The sequence below is a fragment of the Didymella exigua genome (assembly GCF_010094145.1).
Source record: "Didymella exigua CBS 183.55 unplaced genomic scaffold M421scaffold_20, whole genome shotgun sequence".
Classification (NCBI taxonomy): domain Eukaryota; kingdom Fungi; phylum Ascomycota; class Dothideomycetes; order Pleosporales; family Didymellaceae; genus Didymella; species Didymella exigua.
In genome coordinates this window covers 63,055-83,704 of record NW_022984794.1, presented here as the reverse complement: position 1 = coordinate 83,704, position 20,650 = coordinate 63,055, and the positions used below count along the sequence as shown (strand labels likewise).

Here is a 20,650-nt window from a genome sequence, read left to right as displayed (position 1 = left end):
AATTATTTGGGACAGAAATTGGGAGACAAATGGAGTATGGCCTGCAAGCACTCATTGCAAGTGCAAGGTCGATCTACGGAGCATGGCGGTACGCCTCGAGCCTCATGCATCTTCAGAGGTTGCTATCCCAGATATATTATCTCTGCAAAAGCATTGATCCGAAGCGAAGGACATGTCAAAGCTGTTTAATTCTGTGTCCGACTTCTGACGTATTGAGTAGAGAGACGGGAGAACGCGGGCAGCGTCGAAATCCTGGTCGAAACATTAGAGGCGATCCTCACTCCAGATCGCTTCCCTACAATGGAACTATAGCTGCTCATTGGTAAAGTAAAGACACCTTAGAGACAACATTCGCGCCTGGAAAGTCCAGCCCCTGCCTTCATGCGTACTCGATGAACATGCACTAGCCAAATCAGAACGGCGACGAGCTATGGTGTAGTCGGCGCTCTCGAACCGTGCGTCGAATGGCCTTGTGTTCGGTAATGCCCCTGGCAAGAGAATGCACTTGGCCTTCCATAGCCACGAGAGTACACACTGCGCCGCTGTAAATCACATCCATCTTCGCAAGGTATGTGTGGCGGCCTGGGCTATCCTACAAGATGCAAAGAGCACCGACTCAGAGATAGGACTCTTCTAGACCCTTCAGAAAAGTCATGGTTGACTTCACCACGGGCGACGATGTGTTTCAAACCCTCCGCAATGACCCAACGCGTCGGAATTTCTTCAGATCAGCTTCCCTCAGCTGCACTTGAGTGGCATTGCCCCAGACGTGGGATAATGCAAAGCAGTGAGCTTTGTCCGTCGATATGAGACAATCCCACTTCACTCGTCTGTAAGCAGCAGTTGCAGTCCGCTATGTGGCGGTGGAACGTCGCATGACTCGTGGTTGGACTCACAGTACGCGAGCGACCTCCGAACGAGAGTCTTATCGATCGAGTCTTTCGGGACTGCACGAAGGTATTTCTTGTCCAGGATGAGATTGTGGTGGCGGGGCGGTTTCCCAGAGCGAAATCGACAACGAGTATGGCGTATCCGCAATGATGTGAGCAAAACATCAGCCCGGTTGATAATTGGTGATTGTGGTAGCGACCCAAGCACAATCCCTCTAGGGACCTAGAAGCATCGTCGCAAGCGGGTCGACAATGGCAGCCAAGCTCGTGGGATGATATTTCCTGTAAGACCCTCAATACGAAGGCTACTCATAGCCATCACACGGATGCACAATGCGCACTGGTTGAGTTGGAACTCAAGCCGATGGCGCGGGCCCAGTATCCTAGCTGCACCGCCGGACCGGAGAGCAGACTGGCAGTGTACGCACAACTCGAGAAATATCGCCACAATGAAGGGTGGGAATATCCACTCGAGATGCGTTTCTGTATCAGGGTTACCTGGGATGTCATGGCCCTGTGCGGTGAGCTCAGCCACCGGCTCAGCCACTGTACGTCCATTAAAGAGTAGACTACAGGCTTCTTCTGATGCTGTTGGAAATTGTAGCAATGCTTCACATTCCCATGCCTAAGCCAAATAGCACACCTGAGATGACCACTGCAACGACGATTTTGCCAACGGGTCGCTCGGCTGAGCCCGCTTCAGATGCTGCCTGCATGGGCTGGTGCTCTGCAGAGGCGTAGGAGTGTACGGAGTGTGGACCTTTCAACAGTTTCTGCACTTTAGAGTTATCCTGGTGCAGTCCCTGCGCTCCTGTCAGCTACATACAATGAGTGGGGAAGATGCAGGTACGTACCTCGAAGGTAAGAGTTGTGTGTACCTCAGGATCCGCTAGCGCAAAGGTGCATGCTGCAAGGAACATCATGACAATTGTATATAGTCGCAAAGAGAAATGCATCTTCGTTTGCGTCTTCAATTTTCCTCAAGGCGTTCAAGTCGAGCGTGGGATTGCAATCGCTGTCTGGGGTCTCGATCATCAAGTACCCCGGATCTTCACGGGCCCCTCCCTGCGTCAGCCTGCATTCGACAAGCGCTGACGTCGGACAAGCGCCGTCGGAACTTGGTCTTTGTACCACGGGCGCGTGACAGGCACGCGTCGCAGTAGTCGGTGAGCGAAGCACATGACGTGTGAGGCCGCATGCGTCCAATCGCCGCTCTAGCGTAGGCTAGATGTCCACAGGGCGCTATTCGCTACTTTTCCTCATCGGAGCCCTACAAGGGGTGCTTACCGTTTGGCTTCGGTCTCTTTCCATCTTCCCAAGGCTCTGGCAAACCTCGATGTTCCATTATTGAGCTGAAGCTTGTTGGTATTCAAGTCAAAACGAAAATACGGACAGAAAGTGATCGCGCGATTTATGGTCCCTAGTTGCATCTTGAAGCCGTGCTTGCGGCTTCGAGGTGATCGCTTTGCCTAGCCAAAGGCCTCCTACGCCGCGCCAGCACACAACAGAGCGACCGTTGCCGTCCCCGTGAATTTGGAAACCATCTTCACTCGTGGGCTGACCGGGAGAGGTAGAGGTATCCGGGTTGTCTCTCCATATCTCAATGCCGTCAAACACGTCTAGCTTTTGCGCATGCCGTGCGACTCGGAGTGCCTGCTCCAGGTCCGCAACTTCCAGAAGCACGATCTTTGCTTCGATCTCCTCCGCAATCTTCAAGAGCCGCGGATAGAACATGTCCCCTTGCTGTGTGTCGTCAAACTTTGCTCTCGGTGGAGGTACAAGTGCCAGCTTTGGCTCGAACTTGCGTACTGAGCGCATTGTAGTCCTCCAGTAAGCCGACGGTGAGATGTAGGGTGGATTGGAAATGAGTATGTCCCAAAATGGTGACCACTTGTTGTGATTCAATAGGTTTTTCACCGGCAACGGAGCTCCTGGAGTCAGATTGTCAAAGGGGTCTGCGAGGACATCCGCCTTCGCGAAACTCGTCATGCCATTTCTTCTTTCGTTGCCAATCTCATTGTTGCGCAGGTTGTGATGCGCGAGGCTTATGCTCTCATGTGATATGTCAATGCCAATGATGCGCAGGTCGACGTCTTTTCTTTTCGCAGCGAATTCATGACGAAAGAGTATTGGGATGCAACCCGTGCCGGTGCAGAGGTCTAGGACTCGTACTTCGTTCGGTAGATCTTGCGCATTTCGAACGAGATTCGCCAGATGTGTGATTGAAGCTGCTGTGTCTGGTCTATGCATGTCGTGAGCCTCTACGCTATTGTGTATACGCCTGGTTGCGTCTCACCTCGGTATGAGCACCCCAGGCCTGCACTTGATCTCTAGGCTCCCAAAATACTCTGAGCCGAGTATGTACTGGAGTGGCTTTCCCTTTGCTCTTTCTCCGACTAGCTGGCCTAGCAAAGCGCCCTTGGCCAGCGTGTCTCCTTTGGCGCGTCGCGCTCTCGCGACTTTCTCGACATGTTCGCGGAGCCATCGCAGCTCGTTCTGGGCGGTATGCAGGTCGCGGCAGGGTGCGAGAAGGGCTGGAAGAAATAGATCTATTGTACGCGCTTTGCGCAGGAGCGCCGTCGGTACGCGTGGCATGTTCTTTACTGATTCATGATCGTGTTTGGGGAAGCATGTCACTAGCACGAACAAGGATCTGACCCACGCGTTCGGTGCGATCCAAAGCGAACGGCACACGAGGCAACATCTTCACCCGATCTCTGACAAGTGGCAGACTAATTAACCTGGATTCCATCATCAGCATCTACCTACATCGACTCATTGACTCTCGCTCACACTTGAGTGCAGTCAGACAGAAAACCCTATCATCGACCGTGATACACAGGCTGCCCTCGAATCCAACCCTTGGGTCGGCAGAGATGCCACTGCTCGAGTCAGCGAACGAATATCACTGAATTATCGTCAAGATAGGACTCACTGTGTCAGTCTCAGATGTGTTCTGGCTGCCTCCAGACGCGCTCTGATCAATGCTCGCATACACCGTCCAGCCCTCTTCCTCCAACACGCTCAGCATAGTGAGCAGTATCTCACGAACTCTCATCGTCTCCTTTCCTCCTGCAGCCCATGGGTAGCCATGGAACTTGATCTCCTGAATACCAGGCCCATACTGGCTGACCTTGCTTACCCACTCTTGACCGAGTCTGGCAGGCAGCGCCTGGCATACTTCGGGCGACATATCGACCAAACGGATCCTGTCGCTCCGCGAGAAGCTTATGCTGCACCAATCGCACGGAGCAGGCGCTGGTGACTGGTAGCGGAAGAGGAGCGTGTCCTTGTCGTTGAGACTCTTGCTTACATCCGTATTCAACGTCAGAACCCAACCCATACTGTGCAGCGTTCCAAGCAGGGCAGCAATCAGGCGACGTGCATCCATGGCATCAGAGCCCATAGCAGACCAGGGATAGCCTGACAGCTTGAACTCTTGCGAACTGCCGTACATACCTTCCTTCTGGATACCGCCGCGCCAGACGCTCAAAACTATCTTGCGGCATTGGTCGACTACTTGGGGTGGAAAGCGTAGGAAGCGCAGATCGTCTGTTGAGTGCATCGACATGGAAGCAAAGTGGGTTTGGAACGGCGGAGGTGACTGGTAGGATGAAGATAATACGTAGGCCGGCGCAGGTTGGGGTGCTTGCTGTTGCTGAGTGCCATCAAAGGAAGGTCCCTTTTCATCGCGACCGTGAGCTTTGTCGCGTATTCTATCGAACATTTTGCATGCGGATACAGTTTTGTGTGTTATGCTACTATGTGGTGGCTTGGGTAATGGCTGTGGAGGGGCTCTTCACGCTGGCGCGGGTTGCCCTACCTATGTACTCATTGCTGACTATCGCATTGGCGACTACCTTAGCAAAAGCCTCATCAAGTCTGGTATCTGCATGTGCCTGTTCGAGTAGGAACGATGGCCAAGAGCACGCTTTGGGAAGTCGCGAGAAAGGCACCGCCCTAGGGCTGTGCTAGCGTCTGACGTAATCTCTGGTGAGTTTGCCCGGTTCCAATGAACACAGAATGCCACTACGCGAGACCAGAGTCAAACGCCGAAATGTAGACATTGACTCGCGTTGAAAGTCACTCGATACCTACTAAGGAGAACATCCGTCATCTTGGCCAGACCTTTTGCACACATCCTTAACCGCCCAGACTCCATATAGTAAGTCCATCCGCATGTGCGATACATGCTTCCTCTCTGCATTCAAAATTGAAGATACCGAAACTGTCTTCGCACTCGGTTCCATCATCTATATCGACCCGAAGCCCACTCCGGAGGTATCTCGCTCGGATCTCGGCCTTGAAAGAAGACTGCGATCTTATACGGCATACCGTCTGCGTTTTCTCTGTAGCCATATTTTATCCTCCTGTATAGCAGCTTTGAATGTTCCCTGATATCACATCCTTCATTGCTGTAGCTCCAGGCTCGTCTTAAAGAACATTCACCACCGGCCTCAAAAGCACAGCGGTGCTTAAGCAGCTTGTGTCACGGATAATCGCACGGTTGGCAAAAACGATTAAACCGATCAGTGAAGCAAGCTGGATAGCACATATGCTACCCAAAATGCCGAGGATATGTAACCAATCGACGTTGAGCTGTTGGCTATCCTTCGGGCAGACAAGTTCGTTTGTCTTGATTTGATGGCGGACACCATGGTCATCGAAAGCAGCGAGAGCTTTGTGGTATAACTAGTGCATAAGCCTATGTTCAATCTCTTCCGTGCTTGCATTTGCAGTCGGTCCCCATGCCGAATTCTGGAGATAAGTCCGCGTCTGAATACCGTCAGCCCACTGACCACCTGATGAACTCGAGCTTGAGGTACGAATGTTACCGGTCCAGGCGATGGCATCAGCCGCGATCCTCGCAAATTCACCTGTTCCGTAAACTTTCTCATTGCCGTCCCGAATTTTTAGGCCTCCTTCCCAGTCATTTTTGGTAACGCGAGAAACGGTGTTGTTGCATATCCACAACGATGGTCGTGTGGTATCTCGGGCGATAATCCCAGGAATGTGCAGGACCATGATGTAGAGGCAGCGGGGGCCACATTTACCATAGTCTATCGCAGACTATGATGTGCTATAGTCCATCCACTCGAAAACGCCATATTTCGTCCAATACTTTTCTTTCGCTGCTCGAGCGGAGATATAAGATTCTTCTGGGTCGGTTGCATTCCATACCACGGTTCTATTGACCTCTATTTGCTCGCATGATGCATTCATCTGAATGAAACGGTTACTGAGGTAGTGTCCACATGGCAGCTCTGGATTCCGATAGAAAAAGCGATATTCTCAGATGTGGACATCCCCGTGATGGTAGAGTGACGTACCCGGAAGCTTTGATAGATCGCTTATGGTCTCGTCGGAGCGAAATTTCTGCCAACTCGCGGCTTCAGATCCATAAGTCCAAGCTGCCTCCTTGTAAGAATCGTTCAACGAGAGGACAGGGCTAGAATCATCAAGAACGAGAGTCCATCGGCTGAGATCCGCAACCGAAACGGTTCCATACGATAGCAAAGGACATTCGTACGCATCAATTGGCCAAAATAGACTTAATATTGCGACCAAGATTTGGCTCCCGAGATTGATCAGCAGCCAGATGAGGCAGAGTGTTCCTGTTGTATGTCTAGTCGATCTCCTGATTTTGGACACATGGCCTGGATTCTTCTTCCTTCGCCAGTGCAGGGCAGGGAACCAGGGAAATAATCCCAGCATCAATCTCGCGACATTGGTGAGCTCGCCAATGCTTAGCACAAGGTCAAGTCTCCGACCGACGTGTAGGAGCGTGAGAGGATCGGCCACCGAAGGATCACAACATATCTCCTTAGCGAACCTAAGAGATTCAGACCTAGACAGATAGAGATCGCAATGGTTAGAGCGTTTAAAACTTTGACATCGTTCCTTGACAGTGGGTAAGCTATGTGCCATCCCGCATAGGCCTCAGGCAGACACAGAGGACACCGCTGCAGAAGACCGTTGCGGGAAAGCGCAGTATGCTGACTCTGAATAGCTTATTTCGTGCCTCTGCGCTATCAAAATTTGCCTTGTTTGTGACCGACGTCGCTGCTATGTGCTGCCAACAGTTGCTGAAGGGAGTCTTCACGTTCAGTAAAGGCGAGGCTCGGGATGAAGTTTTGATCGGTCAGTGTTGTTGTGTAAGCGGAAGAGTATGGATCTGGTGATTGAGATAAACATTAGATAGGCTGCAATGCAATGTCTTCGCCCGTCGTGTCTCGGAAGGTGCGACTGTCTGCACTGGAAACAGACAGTGAGGAACTAGATCGAGTCTGATACATACTGCCTGTTGAACTGATGTTCTATCAGTCAAAGTGAGTGTCGATGAGAAATTGCCACTCGTAATGGAGATAAAAACGCTCAGGTGCGAACGACCTGGGTTGATCCTGTTTTTAGCTGTCTGGAGAAAGGCTGTGCACGCCTCCGGGCCCCATGCGATCCTTTTTTATGCATGCACCTAGCCTGATACTCATCATCGGTCAGGGTAAGAAGACATCACATCTCGCAAGACTGAGGACGTCGGACCTCGCGAGTCGCAATAAGCCGATCCTGCTTTGGGGCCGAAGTGGCTATTTGAACAGAGTGGTCTGCATGTGAGAGGGAGGCGTCACCTGCTGTTTCTCAAGGAGCTCAAGATAAGCCATGCCCAGAGGTTGCGACTTGTCAGCGTTGCTGCAGTAGAGATGACGTCTTGATAGGCTCAGAGTCTTGTGCAATATGGCATCCGTCAGCCTTTGTGTAAGACTGCAGTACATCTAAACGAAGAGGGCTGAGACAAGGACATTATGCAAAAGGCTCAACATTATTTGAGTATATGCTTCACCAGATTATTCGCAGGACATTAAATGAGGCAGACCCCTTTCGAAGAGTTCCTTCCCATTCGTGCGCGCTTGTTTTCCACCAAGATTGACACTTTGACCTCGGGTCGAGTGCCATCAAGCGAGGCCGAGAGCATTTGAAGTGAGGAGATTGGTTTGTACCTACGTACCTCTCGAATGCTGTAGGTAAGATAAAATCCGCCTGGCTCCGTCCGGTCAAGTGCTCAACCTGACTACCTCAACATCACGATTAACCACTGTAATCACCAGATGGCCACTTTTTCCTCATGTGGCCTCTAAACTGATCCTCAAAATAGATTGTTACCTGCTTCGTCTTGTCTGACTTTTCCTTATAGTCGTACCGAATGTTCCTGCCTCTCAACTTGGGGTGGTTCGCGATCTCAGTGCCACTCATCGCCATTCGGCCTGGCACATCGTCAATAACTTCGAGAATAGGCCGCAGGAGCATGGCCATGCTGAAGTAGCTCGAGTCTCGCACGATACTTCTGTTTGCGCGTATGAGTAGGTAGCACAACGCGCTGAACTGAACAGTCACTATTGCGCCCAGATTGATCCAGATGTATTTCCATGTGACTTTGAGCGCTTGGCTTTTCTCGTCGCAAGTCTCGTTGTTTATTTTGATGTTGTGCCGAGTACCATGGTTATCGAAGGCTGCGATTGCACCAATGCTGAAGCGCATTATTATCTCCTCGACGTCGTGGGTGTTGAGCACGTGCTTCGGAGACCACGGAGAATCTTGTGTGTACAAGCGCCACTGACGATCTAACCATTTTCCCTGAGAATAACCAGTCCAGCCGATGGCGCCCGCTGCCAACTTGGCAAAGGTATCCGTCCCATAGATTGCCGTGTCTGTAGTACTGATGCCAAAATGACTTGTGCCAAAACCAGTTGTCGAGATGTTAGTCACTTCATTCTCACATATCCACAAGGAATCCTTGTTGACGCTCTTTGCTGTGAGTGTGTTCGATCCGTTCTTCTGGAAGACTATGAGCTGCGTACAGCGCGCGCCGCACGTTTCGCCAACGATAGCTTGCCATAGGACCATCCCTTCACCGTAGAGGGGTATCGAAACGTTGGTGTTTTCTTCCAGAAATTTTGCCTTAGCGAAGAGAGTCTCTGGCAAACCAGGGCTAGGACTTCCAGAAGCCATGCTCAGTATTTGGTATTGCTTGCACGTTGCACATGCCTTCATAATGCGATTGCTAGGTAGGTAGTCGCTGTAAAGACGTTCTGGATTACGATAGTAGAAGCGATACTCGAAGCTGTCTTCCCCTTTGTAGATTGGGGTCCCTGGTAGTTGAGATAGGTCGGGGGCCTTTTCTGCAACAGGAAAGTTGCTCCAAGACTGTGCCTCCAAGCCAAACCTCCAGGCTGCTTCCCGGGAGGAATGAACAGTGGAACCGGCTTCTGCCTTATCCCATTTCGACAGGTCCGCTACCGCGACGGATCCGTATTCTGTAAGTGGACACTTGTACGACTCCATGGGCCAGAACAAGCTTATGGAGGCTACCAAGACTTGACTACCAATGTTAATGAGCAACCAGATGAAGCAAGCGATAGCGAATTTCCTCCTACAACCCGGATGAGAGTTTCGCCATGGTCGAGATCTACCCAGTAGCCATTTATGCTCGAGTGCCGGCGTAGACAGAACGAGAAGTTTGGCGACATTCGTGAGCTCATCGATGCCCAGAATAAGGTCAAATATCTCTATAGGTACCCAGTATCTCGTGATTATCGCCCAGCGCAAGAAGATTGCATAGCGTTTGAGCGAAGTCAGGAGGTTGAGACCTAAGCAGATCGAGAGAGCGATAGTGAGCGCGTTAAAGATCTGGACATCGTGTTTGGAAAGCGCTACAGGCTTGTGAAACCCTTCCCATGATTTCAAACACAAGCAGAGCGCACCCCCAAGGAAGATGGTCATCAGGAACTTGATGGTCCCAACTTTCGCGAGTTCCATCCAGGAATCCATCTGTTCGTAATGCTTCGTGCTCTGGCTTCTCTGGCTACTACCTGGATTGAGAAGGGACTCTTCATCTCCTTGGTCCATCTCTATTCGAAATTCTGGGATGTTTGGCTTCGAGAATGCTCCTTCGCGGTCGTAGCTGAAAGTGCGATCTAGCGACGCAGTGGAAGGCACGAAAGTCGATGCCACCGTTGATCCATCACGGCCTAACGTAACATCGGGACTCTGAGGTGCACTTTGCAGGATGGGTGGAGAGACCAGCTGCAGTGGTGAAAACATTGGCCTTGGTATTGGCGAAGGAGACCGACTCATGCTGGGCAAAAAGCTGCTTCAACTGCGAGCGTTCGACGTCGCTACAAAGCGGAACAAGACCTGTTATAGCAAGTAATCCATCATTCGATGTCGGGGCTTTATCTAGTCTTATCACGTTTGGTGAACCAAGAGGGGTGCACTGTAGACACAAGGCTGTGGCGTATGAGCTGACGAATCGGCCCCCAAATCTATGCAGAGCCTTGTGCTCCAAGCCGCCACGGACATGGGTGCACAATTTACAGTTGAAGAGATACGGGTTGAATGCACTGAAAGGGGAAATCGATGCTCGCATTGTGTATCACGACAGAACAGTTCGGCCAGTGTGCAATGCGGCGTACGCAGGAAGACGTCACTGTTCTTGTTGTGGTTGCTCCTCGCTACACAAAAGCACTAGGCTCATAAACAAACAGCCACCTATGATCTCGGAAGGCGTGTATTCGATCGCGCCCCGAAGCTCTTGAGTGCAATTGCTCGATCAAAGTAGAGTAGCAATCAGGCTGAAAGCCAAGACATGTTGGGGCTGGACAGCAATCGGTGAAGCTCGTAAGCTGTATCCTATTCTTAGCCTGATCGTTTCGTTAACGTAAGGTTAGTTTGAAGCTAAAACAATCGGCCATTTTTGCCTCTTTAGTTTGTGATCGTTTATGAAGAGATCAAGCAGTATAATGAACCCCACGCTATCTAGCTCTTGAATTGGAAGACTTAAGTTCGGTGGCTGAAGATCTGGAAGTTGAGCAATCCAGAAAGGAGCGGGAGCAAGCGCGTTCGTTGGATCCAAGTTGTGTAGAGGGTGGTAAGACGCGCAACAGATATGTCTTGGATCCTTGCCGACGCATGCACAACACGAACGGAGAGCCTCGCCTCGAACCACTCAACGTAATCCGCGGTTATCATTTCCATTTGCTGATAGACTGCATCCGATTCGGAGTAATGAGAGCGTGGTCGCTGCAGTGCAGATCTGTACCCGACCAAGACATCAAGGAACGACGCACGCAGGCTACCGTTGGCAAGGCGTAAGTTGTATCTGCAGGAACCGGAGGAATCACTACACCATCCGTTCCCTACCTTTCACACGATGTCAGGCGCAAGTTGCCGTCGACTGATAGGCCTGCGTAGTCTTTAGTAGTCTCATCGCAGAGAGTGGTGGTGCTGACAAGGCGGATCGTATGAGGCACCTAACGCCCATTTCGCCTCTGTAGCGTCTGTAGGACTTGATCCAAGATTGAGATGGTTGGAAACCATTGCAGAGGTCAGACCGAAGGTGATGTCTTCACTAGCTCAAGAGCTTGGGCCACCAGCCTTGGATTCAGGTTTCCCCAGGTTTCCGACAATAATGCCAGCGTCATCTTCAAAACACATTCGCCCGTTCACTTTCCTATTTTCACAATGTCCTGGGTCAGGCGGCGGGCTGGTCCCCTGATCGTCCTCGGTACATCCGCAGCAGGCGGCGCAGCGTACCGCTTTTTTGGTCCTTCGAGACCCACCGACGAATCGCTCAATCCGCACACATTCACGCCGTACACACTCATCAACAAGCAGCCTGTGTCGTCGACCAGCGCTATATTCACATTACGTAACGCAAACGGCGCGCCAGATTCGCAAAGTGTGAAGGAGGTGGAAAAGCGAAGCGTCTGGAGCATACAAATCAAGCAGCCACAATTGCAAATTGCTCGTGCTTATACACCGCTACCACATACCACCGATGGAAGGAAGGATGAGGACGCACCTCAGAACATAAGGCTCTTGATTCGGCAAGAGACCGGAGGGGAGGTATCGACATATCTGCACCGGTTGCCTGAGCAAGCAACATTAGAGCTTCGCGGTCCCAACGCTGAGTTTGAGCTGCCTCGCAATGTCAAAGAAGTCATCTTCCTGGCCGGCGGAACGGGCATTGCACCTGCAATGCAAGTTGCGCAGGCTCTAAGCAGGAGGACAGGAAGTAAAATGCAGGTTCTTTGGGCAAACCGGAAGCGAGAGGAGTGCGTCGGTGGTGTCAGCGACGACCGTGAGACTGCAAGCTCACCCCAGAACCGATTGGGGTGGTGGAAGAGCATCCTCGTTGGATCAAGCGAGACTGCCACATTGGTCGGCCTTTCGAAGGATGACGCTGTTGAAAGCGAAATACTGCAAGACAAAGGCCTCATCGTGAAGGAGCTAGATGCGTTAAAGGCGAACAATACGATTGCAACACAGGGATTGAAGGTCCAATACTACGTTGATGAGGAAAAGACCTTTATCCAGCCAGAGGACGTCATGCAGAGGATGGCCAGCACATCACAGGAGAAGGGCTCAAAGCTGATAATCGTGTCTGGACCAGATGGATTCATCGAGCACTGGGCCGGCAGAAAGGTCTGGGTCGATGGCCGAGAGACGCAAGGCCCACTCGGAGGCGAATTGAGGGAGATGAATCTTGGAGACTGGAAAGTCTTCAAGCTGTAAGAGTACGTGTACACTACTAAAATGATACCCATGTTCGCACTTTTTCCTGTCGCGAGCGAGCTGGATGCAGCCTGTCAACATCCGGAACGCAGGACGTGCTCAAAGCTAGCCAAGAGGGCCTACTGTTTGACAGTAGTATCGAGTGCTCAATCAGCCGCATGATTGTACTTTGCTCCAACATGAAAGACACAACCTCTCGGCAACAGCACCCTCACTGCCGCCCGGACATGGAACAACTCATTTACATAGGCATCTTAGGCTAAGCGATCCAAACAGTGAGGCACACTCACCGCAGGCACGGGACGAACAAGCAACAAAAGACCAACCGTTTCGCAACTCAAAGCCGTGCCTCAATTGTGTGCCGCCGCGAAATATTTCCATTTGTGAAGGACCAGGTTCCAGAAAAGCGTTCCCGGTTCCGGTTAGCAAGGGTCTGGTGCGGAAGAGACGCCGCATCTTAGAAATCGTGGACACCGCTCACACTTTCACTTCGCATTAGAAGCTTCAATTTTCACTTGTTTTGTGCCGAGCTTTAAGTATGTTATTGTAGACTTGAACTTTCACGCCCTCTCACCACCGCCACCTCTACCTCTGCTTCACTCAACCTCCCGCCTCCCGCCTCCATGTCAACCCCGGATCCCGAGCTCGGCAGTTGTCCTCCACCGTTATCAATTAGCGATCACGACGAGAAAGATCCCAATGCACGACCAGCATGCTTCAAGTCGACGCTCCAAGAGTGTCTGTTTGTGCTGTCAGTCACCATGGCGGTCGCCATGACCAGCGTTCTGACCGGCTCAATTACCGTGATGAGCTCTTTCGCTGCCAAAGACCTGAACATGACTAATGCACAAGTCACTTGGATGAACGCCGCATGCTCATTATCTGCAGGAGCATTACTTCTGTTCTTTGGCAGCATCGCAGACCTCTTCGGTCGCAAATCCATGTTCATTGGGTCCATGGTGCTCTTCTCCATCGTCTGTCTGGGTACTGGCTTCGCAAAGGATGGCATAACCGTTGACGTCCTTTGCGGCATCCTCGGAATCTTCTCTGCGTCCGCTGTCCCACCGGCTCAAGGCGTACTCGGTACGATCTACGACCGACCGAGTCGTCGCAAGAACCGAGCATTCGGATGCTTCAGCGCCGGGAACCCTCTCGGCTTCGTGTTTGGTACCATCCTGTCCGGGCTGTTCACGCAGCTCTTCAACTGGAGAGCTGGGTTCTTCCTGATTGCAATCACGTACTTCATCACCTCGATTGTCGCTTATGTGACGGTGCCTACCGACACGATGCCGAAGCAGAAGCTCGATGCGGAGACTCTGAGGAGGCTGGATCTACCAGGGACTGGGATGACCATCGCTGGTATTGGAATGTTCTGCGCAGCTCTCAGTCTCGCGGGCGACGCGCCAAACGGCTGGAAGACGCCGTATGTGCTCGTGTTGTTGCTCGTCGGCCTGCTCTTGATCGGCGCGTTCATTGCGTGGGAGCTCAAGTACCCGTACGCCATCGTAGACATGAATGTGTTCAAAGACCGAGACTTTTCTCTGGTGAGTAGCCCTGGAGGAACGCAATGTGTCAGGACATTTGCTGACTGGTGTTACGTGTAGCTCCTTCTCATCCTATCGTTCGGCTTCCTCGGCTTCCCGGTGTTCTCGTTCTGGCTCGCGCTCTACTTCCAGGTCGAGCTGGGCTACAACGCCCTTATGACGGGTGTGCACATGCTGCCCATGGTCGTAGTAGGGCTGCTCGCAAACTTCATCGCCGCTGTGATCCAGCACAAAGTTTCCAACAAGCGCATCATGGGCATCGGCGCGTGGGCATACGTTGGTGCTTTCGTTCTCGCTGCAGTACAACGAAAGGGCGATTCATACTGGGCCTTCTCCTTCCCTGCATTGTGTTTGTGCGTCATTGGAGCGGACTTTGAGTTCATCGTCGCCAACGTAGGTACCTGCTGTGAAATCCAGGATCTTCACTGACGTCACTAGATGTACGTTCTGTCCTCCATGCCCGCAAACAAGCAGTCGATAGCAGGGTCGCTGCTACAGACCTTGACTCGCCTTTGCACCGCGGTCGGCTACGGCATCGCGACCGCCATCTTCGACACTGTCGAGAGAAACCCGCCGAAATCCGGATATTACGCCAACAATGCCGTCGCGCCGTACGCCGCCGTCTTCTGGTTCGCTCTCGGTGTCTGTTTCCTTGCCGTGCTGTTCGTTCCTTTCCTCCGCATCACGACCCAAGGTCACACGGGCGACAGGGGTCGAGTGAAGCACGATATCATCGAGCCTCCGCTCAATAGCGCTCTAGGTCTCGATGACGGCCATGCTGTCGCGGCGGTGAGCGGGGAGGAGCGCGCCGGCATCGAATCGACACTGAAAACATTGTGAATCTGCACATACCAGACGCACCATTAGCCGGTCGTACATACATACCCACCTTACATAGGCACAAAAAGTCCAATCTCAGCGTGTACTAAAACGACCCATTATCGTCATGAAAAATGTATGAGCCAACACTCCACTGTCATCACCACAAAGCAGTGCTCCGGCAGGGCATCGCATCAGCGTCTCCCCCCTCTTATCGTCCCTCTCTCAGTTCCCACAATGACCTGCCAAGGCTAGCGAGGTGAGAGGATCTGCAATACTTTGATCGAATGGTCTCGATGTGACTTTGCACATGCGCAAGCCTCCACTGACATACACCAGCGGCGACGTTGAACCCGCTGAATTGGACAAAGGATACTCCCCTGCGTGCTTCTCATCGAGATCGACCCAGACTTGTTGCGGGTACTACCGCGAGCAGGGTGCCCCGGCATCATTCCAACGGGGAGTTTGAGAGGAGAGGTGGTTATCATGTGTGCTCACGCCGAGCGAGTACGAGGAACTCGGCCGCGGGTGTTGGCTGCGCTGTGGTTTTGGAAACCGGGCTTTGCGTTTGGCTTACCAGGTGATAGCTGCATTTGTCAGGCGCCGTGGAGTGTACGCGTGTATTAGTGTGAAGGTGATGCTACCTGTGCATGGAGACCCGGAGTCGCAACGGGGATACCTCGCACACGAGGGCGGTTGGTTTTGGAAGACTTTGAATATTTAGATACGACCGGATGGGGGAAGGATGCGATGATGGACGAGCAAACAATGGATCTAATCGTGCAAGACCGTATTACGCTAGCGAATTCAGTACCACGGTTGAGTCGTCTTGGACCCTGACCAGGACTTTGTTCAGGCAGCAGCGGCCAAGTTGAGGAGCATAATTTGATTCTCTACCTGACTGGCAACAAATTGCCTGCCAGCCGGCATATAACTCTGCCACAGCTTCCACTCAATACAACTGCCGTTTTAGGCTTTCTCGTTGTGCTCTCTGTTGTCCTTGTCAAAGAGACCCGGCGACGCGCCAGTGACCGAGCTTCTCCTCCTCTCGACGTCCCTTGCCTCCTCGGTGTCGTTGTAGTCGATGAGCAAGTTGCCGCGCTTGTCGAAGCGGTGAGGCAGTTCTCTCGCAATCTTGACGCAGTTGAAGGGGTTGGTGGTGTTGTGGAAGATCTCGTCCATCTCCTCCAGCGAGCGGCCGGCGGTCTCGGGGAAGAAAAAGTACACGCTCGGCGCCATGGCGGCGTTGATGACGGCGAAAATAATGTACGTCTTCCACGCGATGTTTGCAAACGCGACGGGTGTGACCATGACGACCATGAAGTTGAAAGCCCAGTTCGCAGTGGTTGCGATGGCGTTTGCCGGAGCACGGATCGAGAGGGGCGTGATCTCGGCGGGGTAGAGCCAGGTCATGCCCAGCCATCCGACGGCGAAGAAGGAGTTGAAGACGAACAGCATGACGGTTGCGACAAGAGCGCAGGCCTTGTTCTCGACGTTGCTGGTGGCTCCTGCGAGGATGGCCATGGTCGCGCTCATGCCAACCGCACCGAATATCATCAGCTTGCGGCGCCCGAACCTCTCAATCGTGAAGATGGCGATCCAAGAGGCGATCCAGTACTCTGTTCCGTTGCAAGCAGCTAGAAGACGACTCAGGAACGGCGAAAGACCGAGCGAGCCTTCGAAGATAGTTGCCGCGTAGTACGTGACCCTGGGTCAGTGTCAGTGTCTCTTCTTACCTAGTGGAGCCTCGAAACATACAAATTGATACCCGAGATTTGCTGGAACATTTGGTTGACGTATGCAAGCACTGTGCGGTGGAAATTCCTGTTGCGGTTGGTCTTGAAGCACTCTCGGAATCCGCCCCTGGACATCTCGAAGACGACGTCCTTGACCGCCTGCAACTCTGCGACAATCTTCTTATCCTCCTTTGGCAGGTCGCTCAGAGCGGCCAAGACCTCCCACGCCTCGTCATCTCGTCCCTTGAGGACGAGCCAGCGTGGCGACTCGGGCAGTCCGGGGATCAAGATGAGGATGAAGATAGCGAGGATGATCTGGAAGCCAATGGGGAAGCGCCAGGCGATGGAACTGGGCTCGAGGAACGAGAATCCCAGGTCGAGCCAGTAACTCAGCATGACGCCAAATACGATGAGTGAACCCTCAATCATGACCATTTGTCCTCTTCTATGCGGTTTCGATGTTTCGGACTGCCATGTGGGAACCGTGCTGGTGTTCATGCCGTTGCCGAAACCGGTAATCCAACGTCCAACAATGAGCTGGGCGAGACTGAACGATGCTGTCTGGATGGCTGCGCCGATGATCATAATGACACTCCCGATGAAAATAGTCTTCTTGCGTCCGAGCATGTTGCCGAGCCAGATGGTCGCAACAGCGCCGAAGAAACATCCCAGAGTGTACGCGCCGACCGTGATGGCCTGGATTGTCGCCGTGTGGCTAGCATCGCCGTTGGGCGGCTCCAGGGTGTTGATCTCGGGGAAGTAGCGCGTGAATGAGGGCAAGGTGAGCAGCCCACCCATGACACCCTGGTCTAAAGATTGCAGTGAGCGTTTAGCACGGGGGACCTCGCGGTGAACGTACCATAACCGAAAAGCGCGAAATCGGTACCCGCAACCACCGCAATGGCAATGTTCAGCTTGGTGCCCGTGAGGCCGTAGAATCTCTTGCCCATGATGGAAACCGTCACGCGCTCAGCGCTCGTACAAGAACAAAGACAAATTCCACGAGACGATCACGTCCCAGCCGAGCGTTGCAAGCAAAAGCAGATGCAACAGGAAAGACAAACGGCGCGCTGGCCCGCCTTTTGAAGCAGCATCCGTTCGCCGTCCCAGCGATGTAACCGCGTCCGTCCTCAGGTCCATATCCCACTAGTGCGCTATTGCCGTGCGGCACCCGCAAGCCACGGGCATCACCCTTCAGGCTGTGGGGAGCGATGACGTCCGTCCTTGAGCCGCGTTGCGGAGGCGGGGATCAGCGCATCATTTGGGGGATGGTGCAGACGCGTCGATCTCGAACGGCGCCGGGCGCGATGCGTGATTCGCTGCTCCACAACGGCCGTGCTGCATGCTGGCAAGGCAGCCGGCGGCGGATTGCCGCTTTGGGTAGTGCCGGAGTCGCGTCAGGTTGATGAAGCATCGGCGCTTCTCTGGAGTCGCTTCGTGACGAGGCGGAGACTTGGAATCAAGCCTGTGCCGAGTTCGATCAAGCCGCAAAAGGCCTGCCGGCGTATGAGAGGTTTGCTTGTCTGCGTTTCTCTGGCTTCGCGGACATGTGTACCGACGCTGCGTTACGGACGAACGATGGTCGAAAAGATCACCGCTGTCAAGCCATGGCGCTGGGCGACAGCGACAGCTACATGTGTACTTCCCACGGGTGTGGTTCTCTCCAGGCCTTGCACGAGGCTCATCCACCGTCGCGCGACAAGCATGGGGCGGAGACATGCTTCCGCGGCTCAAGACCTTGGACAAAAGCGGACAACGCTTATCCGAACACCACTCCTCACACGACCTTTCCCGCCCACGTGTCAATGCGTTCACCGCAGCCGTGGCCCTCTTCCGCGAGTTGCCGAAAGTGGAGATGCCGCTCCACACACATTCTCGCATACTCTGGGGGATGCGTGACCAGCCGCGAGAGGCAGACGACGGTGCATGTTCGACGCGGCTTCGAGAAGGAGGTCGCTGGATACCTCTCCGGGCAAGCCTCGTCTTCCGACACGCGAGCCTGGCGCAGTGGGGTCCTCACTATTTCGCCTCGTTCCTGCCGAGTTTGGGGTAGGTACTGCAGGTCCCGCTCGGCATGGAGCTTGAACAGGATTTAGTTATGATTGATGTGAGTTGTGAAGAGTTTTTCATCTACAGAGGCCACAAAAGCGACGCGTTCAGAGCGTGATTTTGTCCAAGAACTAAAAACAAAAATCCTCCCCCAGTGCCTCACTGCGAGCCTACTGGTACAGGTAATCCCACTGCGAGCCTACTGGTACAGGTAATCCCACTGCGAGCCTACTGGTACAGGTAATCCCACTCCTTCTTGAGCTTGCCGAAGCCGATCTTGGGCGCGTAGTCGGCGACCTTGTCGGCGCCAAAGTCCCAGATGGTGTAGTAGCGCTGCAGGAAGGGCGAGCCGACGAGGGCAAAGTTGCCCTGGTCGCTGGTGTCGATGGGCGGCATGCACTCTGAGCCGGGCTCGATGAACTCGTCGCCGCGGATGCTAAAGGACACGTCCTTGGCGGTGTCGTCGTCCTCGCCGAGGGTAAACGTCAGCGCCCACGAGGCGTTGAGGTGCTGGCACTCGATGCGCTCCTCGCCGTGCAGCAGCTTGGTAAAGTTCCAGCCGAGGTTGTAGTACACGACGTCGATGATGCTCGAGGGCACCGAGACGCGGCCGGCGCCCGTGTCGAAGACGGCGATGCCGGAGCTGCCAATTTGCCACGTGGTGTTGGCTTGCGGGAAGGTGCCGTTTGCGTCGGTGGTGTGGGGCAGAGAGCCTGTGTTTGTGATGACGGTCGAGTTTGCCTGGCCGGCGACGAGGATGTTGACGCTGCGCAGGGGCGCGCGCCAGAGCTGGTGCGGGTCTTCCGTCTTGAGCGGCGCGTAGACAATCTCGCCGTCGACGTACTTGTCCTCGTGGCTGCCGCCAATGGTCAGGACGCCGTTCTGGGTTCCGTTGTTTTCGAGGTTGGTGCCGTAGAAGAGCGAGAAGCGCGGCTCGTCGAGCTGGCCGTCCCAGAGCAGCGTCTCAACGAGCGTGGTTGTGGCGTTCTCGGCAATGCTGCTGAAGCCCAGACCCAGGTAGCCGTCGGCAGTGATCCAGCGCCATGAGCTCTCGTTTGCTGAGAGAAAGGTTTGGTTCCACTCGAAGCTGCCGTCGGGGGCGGAGAAGACGTCGCGGGTGGCGGCGCCTGCAACGCCGTCGCCGTCGACGTAGGAGATGCGGGAGAAGGAGTGCAGATCTGTGGACGTTGAAGAGGCGTTGGCGGAGTAGAGAGTCCGGTTGTATGATGCCAGGTAGGGGCAGGAGGTGGCCGTGCAGGCTGTAGATGTGAACCAGGAGGTCGAGGAGCCGGTGTCGAAGAGCAGGCGGTAGGGTTTAGGAGGTGTGCCGACAGATACCTCTGCCGTACACTGGACGGATTAGTTGGGAAGATGGCTGAGGGCGGAGGGGGTTGTACATAGGTGTCTTTGATGCGGACTGGCAATTCGACAACAGACGCTGCCGCAGCTGTAGCCGCAGCCAGCATTCCGGCCGTCTTCATGATTGGGAGCGAGTGAGCGTGAGGCGGGAGACTGGAGTGAGCGTGAGGCGGGAGACTGGAGTGAGCGTGAGGCGGGAGACTGGAGTGAGCGTGAGGCGAGAGGCTGGAGCGAGTGTGAGGCGAGAGACTGGAGCGAGTGTGAGGCGAGAGGCGGTTGAAGGCGTCTGGGATTGCCGACAGAGGGAATTTATACAGTGCCTGAACGTTATTGCTGTTGAGATTGGCGTCTCGTATGCATAGAAGCTAAAAATAGAACTAGTGGTAGCTAGCAGGGGAGTTTGACAGCTCCCGAGTCCGAGCGGGCCCTGTGCTCGTGTTTTCGGCGAATGGTTCATTTGACGGTGGACCGACGCATGATTGGTGTTTCAGGTGGCAAAGCTGTGGTGGTTAAAGGAAGAGCAATCTTGAGCTGGCTGTATGTAACGTGTTGAAGACTTCTGGCATGTGGATTGTAATAGTGGCAACACGCAGCGCAAGATGTGGTGCTGCATGTTCAAGGCTCCTGACATGTGGATTGTAATAGTGGCAACACGCAACGCAAGATGTGGTGCTGCATGTTCAAG

The 20,650-nt window shown here is 53.6% G+C and overlaps 8 protein-coding genes across 8 annotated transcripts; 2 read left to right on the top strand and 6 right to left on the bottom strand.

Moving 5' to 3' along the window:
* Positions 1–2,264: 2,264 nt before the first annotated feature.
* M421DRAFT_66734 (S-adenosyl-L-methionine-dependent methyltransferase) lies at positions 2,265–3,485 on the bottom strand (the record flags this gene model as incomplete). Its single annotated transcript, XM_033596348.1, has 2 exons — positions 2,265–3,132; positions 3,187–3,485. 2 exons carry the CDS (start codon positions 3,483–3,485, stop codon positions 2,265–2,267), a joined length of 1,167 nt encoding a protein of 388 aa, XP_033446979.1.
* Positions 3,486–3,681: 196 nt separating this feature from the next.
* Positions 3,682–4,773, bottom strand: M421DRAFT_422326 (uncharacterized protein). The gene has a single exon (XM_033593120.1). It carries the CDS (start codon positions 4,615–4,617, stop codon positions 3,796–3,798), a length of 822 nt encoding a protein of 273 aa, XP_033446978.1. The 5' UTR covers positions 4,618–4,773; the 3' UTR covers positions 3,682–3,795.
* A 366-nt stretch (positions 4,774–5,139) lies between these two features.
* M421DRAFT_102157 (uncharacterized protein) lies at positions 5,140–9,713 on the bottom strand (the record flags this gene model as incomplete). Its single annotated transcript, XM_033586735.1, has 3 exons — positions 5,140–5,271; positions 5,340–5,569; positions 8,381–9,713. 3 exons carry the CDS (start codon positions 9,711–9,713, stop codon positions 5,140–5,142), a joined length of 1,695 nt encoding a protein of 564 aa, XP_033446977.1.
* A 1,692-nt stretch (positions 9,714–11,405) lies between these two features.
* Positions 11,406–12,458, top strand: M421DRAFT_6638 (uncharacterized protein; the record flags this gene model as incomplete). Its single annotated transcript, XM_033596321.1, has 1 exon — positions 11,406–12,458. The coding sequence occupies one exon, from the start codon at positions 11,406–11,408 to the stop codon at positions 12,456–12,458; it is 1,053 nt and encodes a 350-aa protein (XP_033446976.1).
* A 312-nt stretch (positions 12,459–12,770) lies between these two features.
* Positions 12,771–14,957, top strand: M421DRAFT_205378 (MFS general substrate transporter). The gene is made up of 3 exons (XM_033588159.1): positions 12,771–14,002; positions 14,063–14,395; positions 14,441–14,957. Exons 1-3 carry the CDS (start codon positions 13,082–13,084, stop codon positions 14,840–14,842), a joined length of 1,656 nt encoding a protein of 551 aa, XP_033446975.1. The 5' UTR covers positions 12,771–13,081; the 3' UTR covers positions 14,843–14,957.
* Positions 14,958–15,790: 833 nt separating this feature from the next.
* M421DRAFT_66763 (general substrate transporter) lies at positions 15,791–17,507 on the bottom strand (the record flags this gene model as incomplete). The annotated part of the gene is made up of 3 exons (XM_033596351.1): positions 15,791–16,529; positions 16,580–17,366; positions 17,417–17,507. The coding sequence occupies 3 exons, from the start codon at positions 17,505–17,507 to the stop codon at positions 15,791–15,793; spliced, it is 1,617 nt and encodes a 538-aa protein (XP_033446974.1).
* A 78-nt stretch (positions 17,508–17,585) lies between these two features.
* On the bottom strand, positions 17,586–18,593 carry M421DRAFT_205382 (uncharacterized protein). Its single transcript, XM_033588160.1, has one exon. It carries the CDS (start codon positions 18,436–18,438, stop codon positions 17,815–17,817), a length of 624 nt encoding a protein of 207 aa, XP_033446973.1. The 5' UTR covers positions 18,439–18,593; the 3' UTR covers positions 17,586–17,814.
* Positions 18,594–18,834: 241 nt separating this feature from the next.
* On the bottom strand, positions 18,835–20,087 carry M421DRAFT_6635 (acid protease; the record flags this gene model as incomplete). The annotated part of the gene is made up of 2 exons (XM_033596316.1): positions 18,835–19,956; positions 20,004–20,087. The coding sequence occupies 2 exons, from the start codon at positions 20,085–20,087 to the stop codon at positions 18,835–18,837; spliced, it is 1,206 nt and encodes a 401-aa protein (XP_033446972.1).
* Positions 20,088–20,650: the final 563 nt, after the last annotated feature.

Coding starts and splice junctions, on each gene's coding strand:
- M421DRAFT_422326 (XM_033593120.1), bottom strand. CDS start 4,617: ATGTTCGATAGAATACGCGACAAAGCTCACGGTCGCGATGAAAAGGGA.
- M421DRAFT_205378 (XM_033588159.1), top strand. CDS start 13,082: ATGTCAACCCCGGATCCCGAGCTCGGCAGTTGTCCTCCACCGTTATCA. Junction 14,003..14,062: donor AAGACCGAGACTTTTCTCTG/GTGAGTAGCCCT, acceptor TGTTACGTGTAG/CTCCTTCTCATCCTATCGTT. Junction 14,396..14,440: donor TTGAGTTCATCGTCGCCAAC/GTAGGTACCTGC, acceptor TGACGTCACTAG/ATGTACGTTCTGTCCTCCAT.
- M421DRAFT_205382 (XM_033588160.1), bottom strand. CDS start 18,438: ATGCGAGAATGTGTGTGGAGCGGCATCTCCACTTTCGGCAACTCGCGG.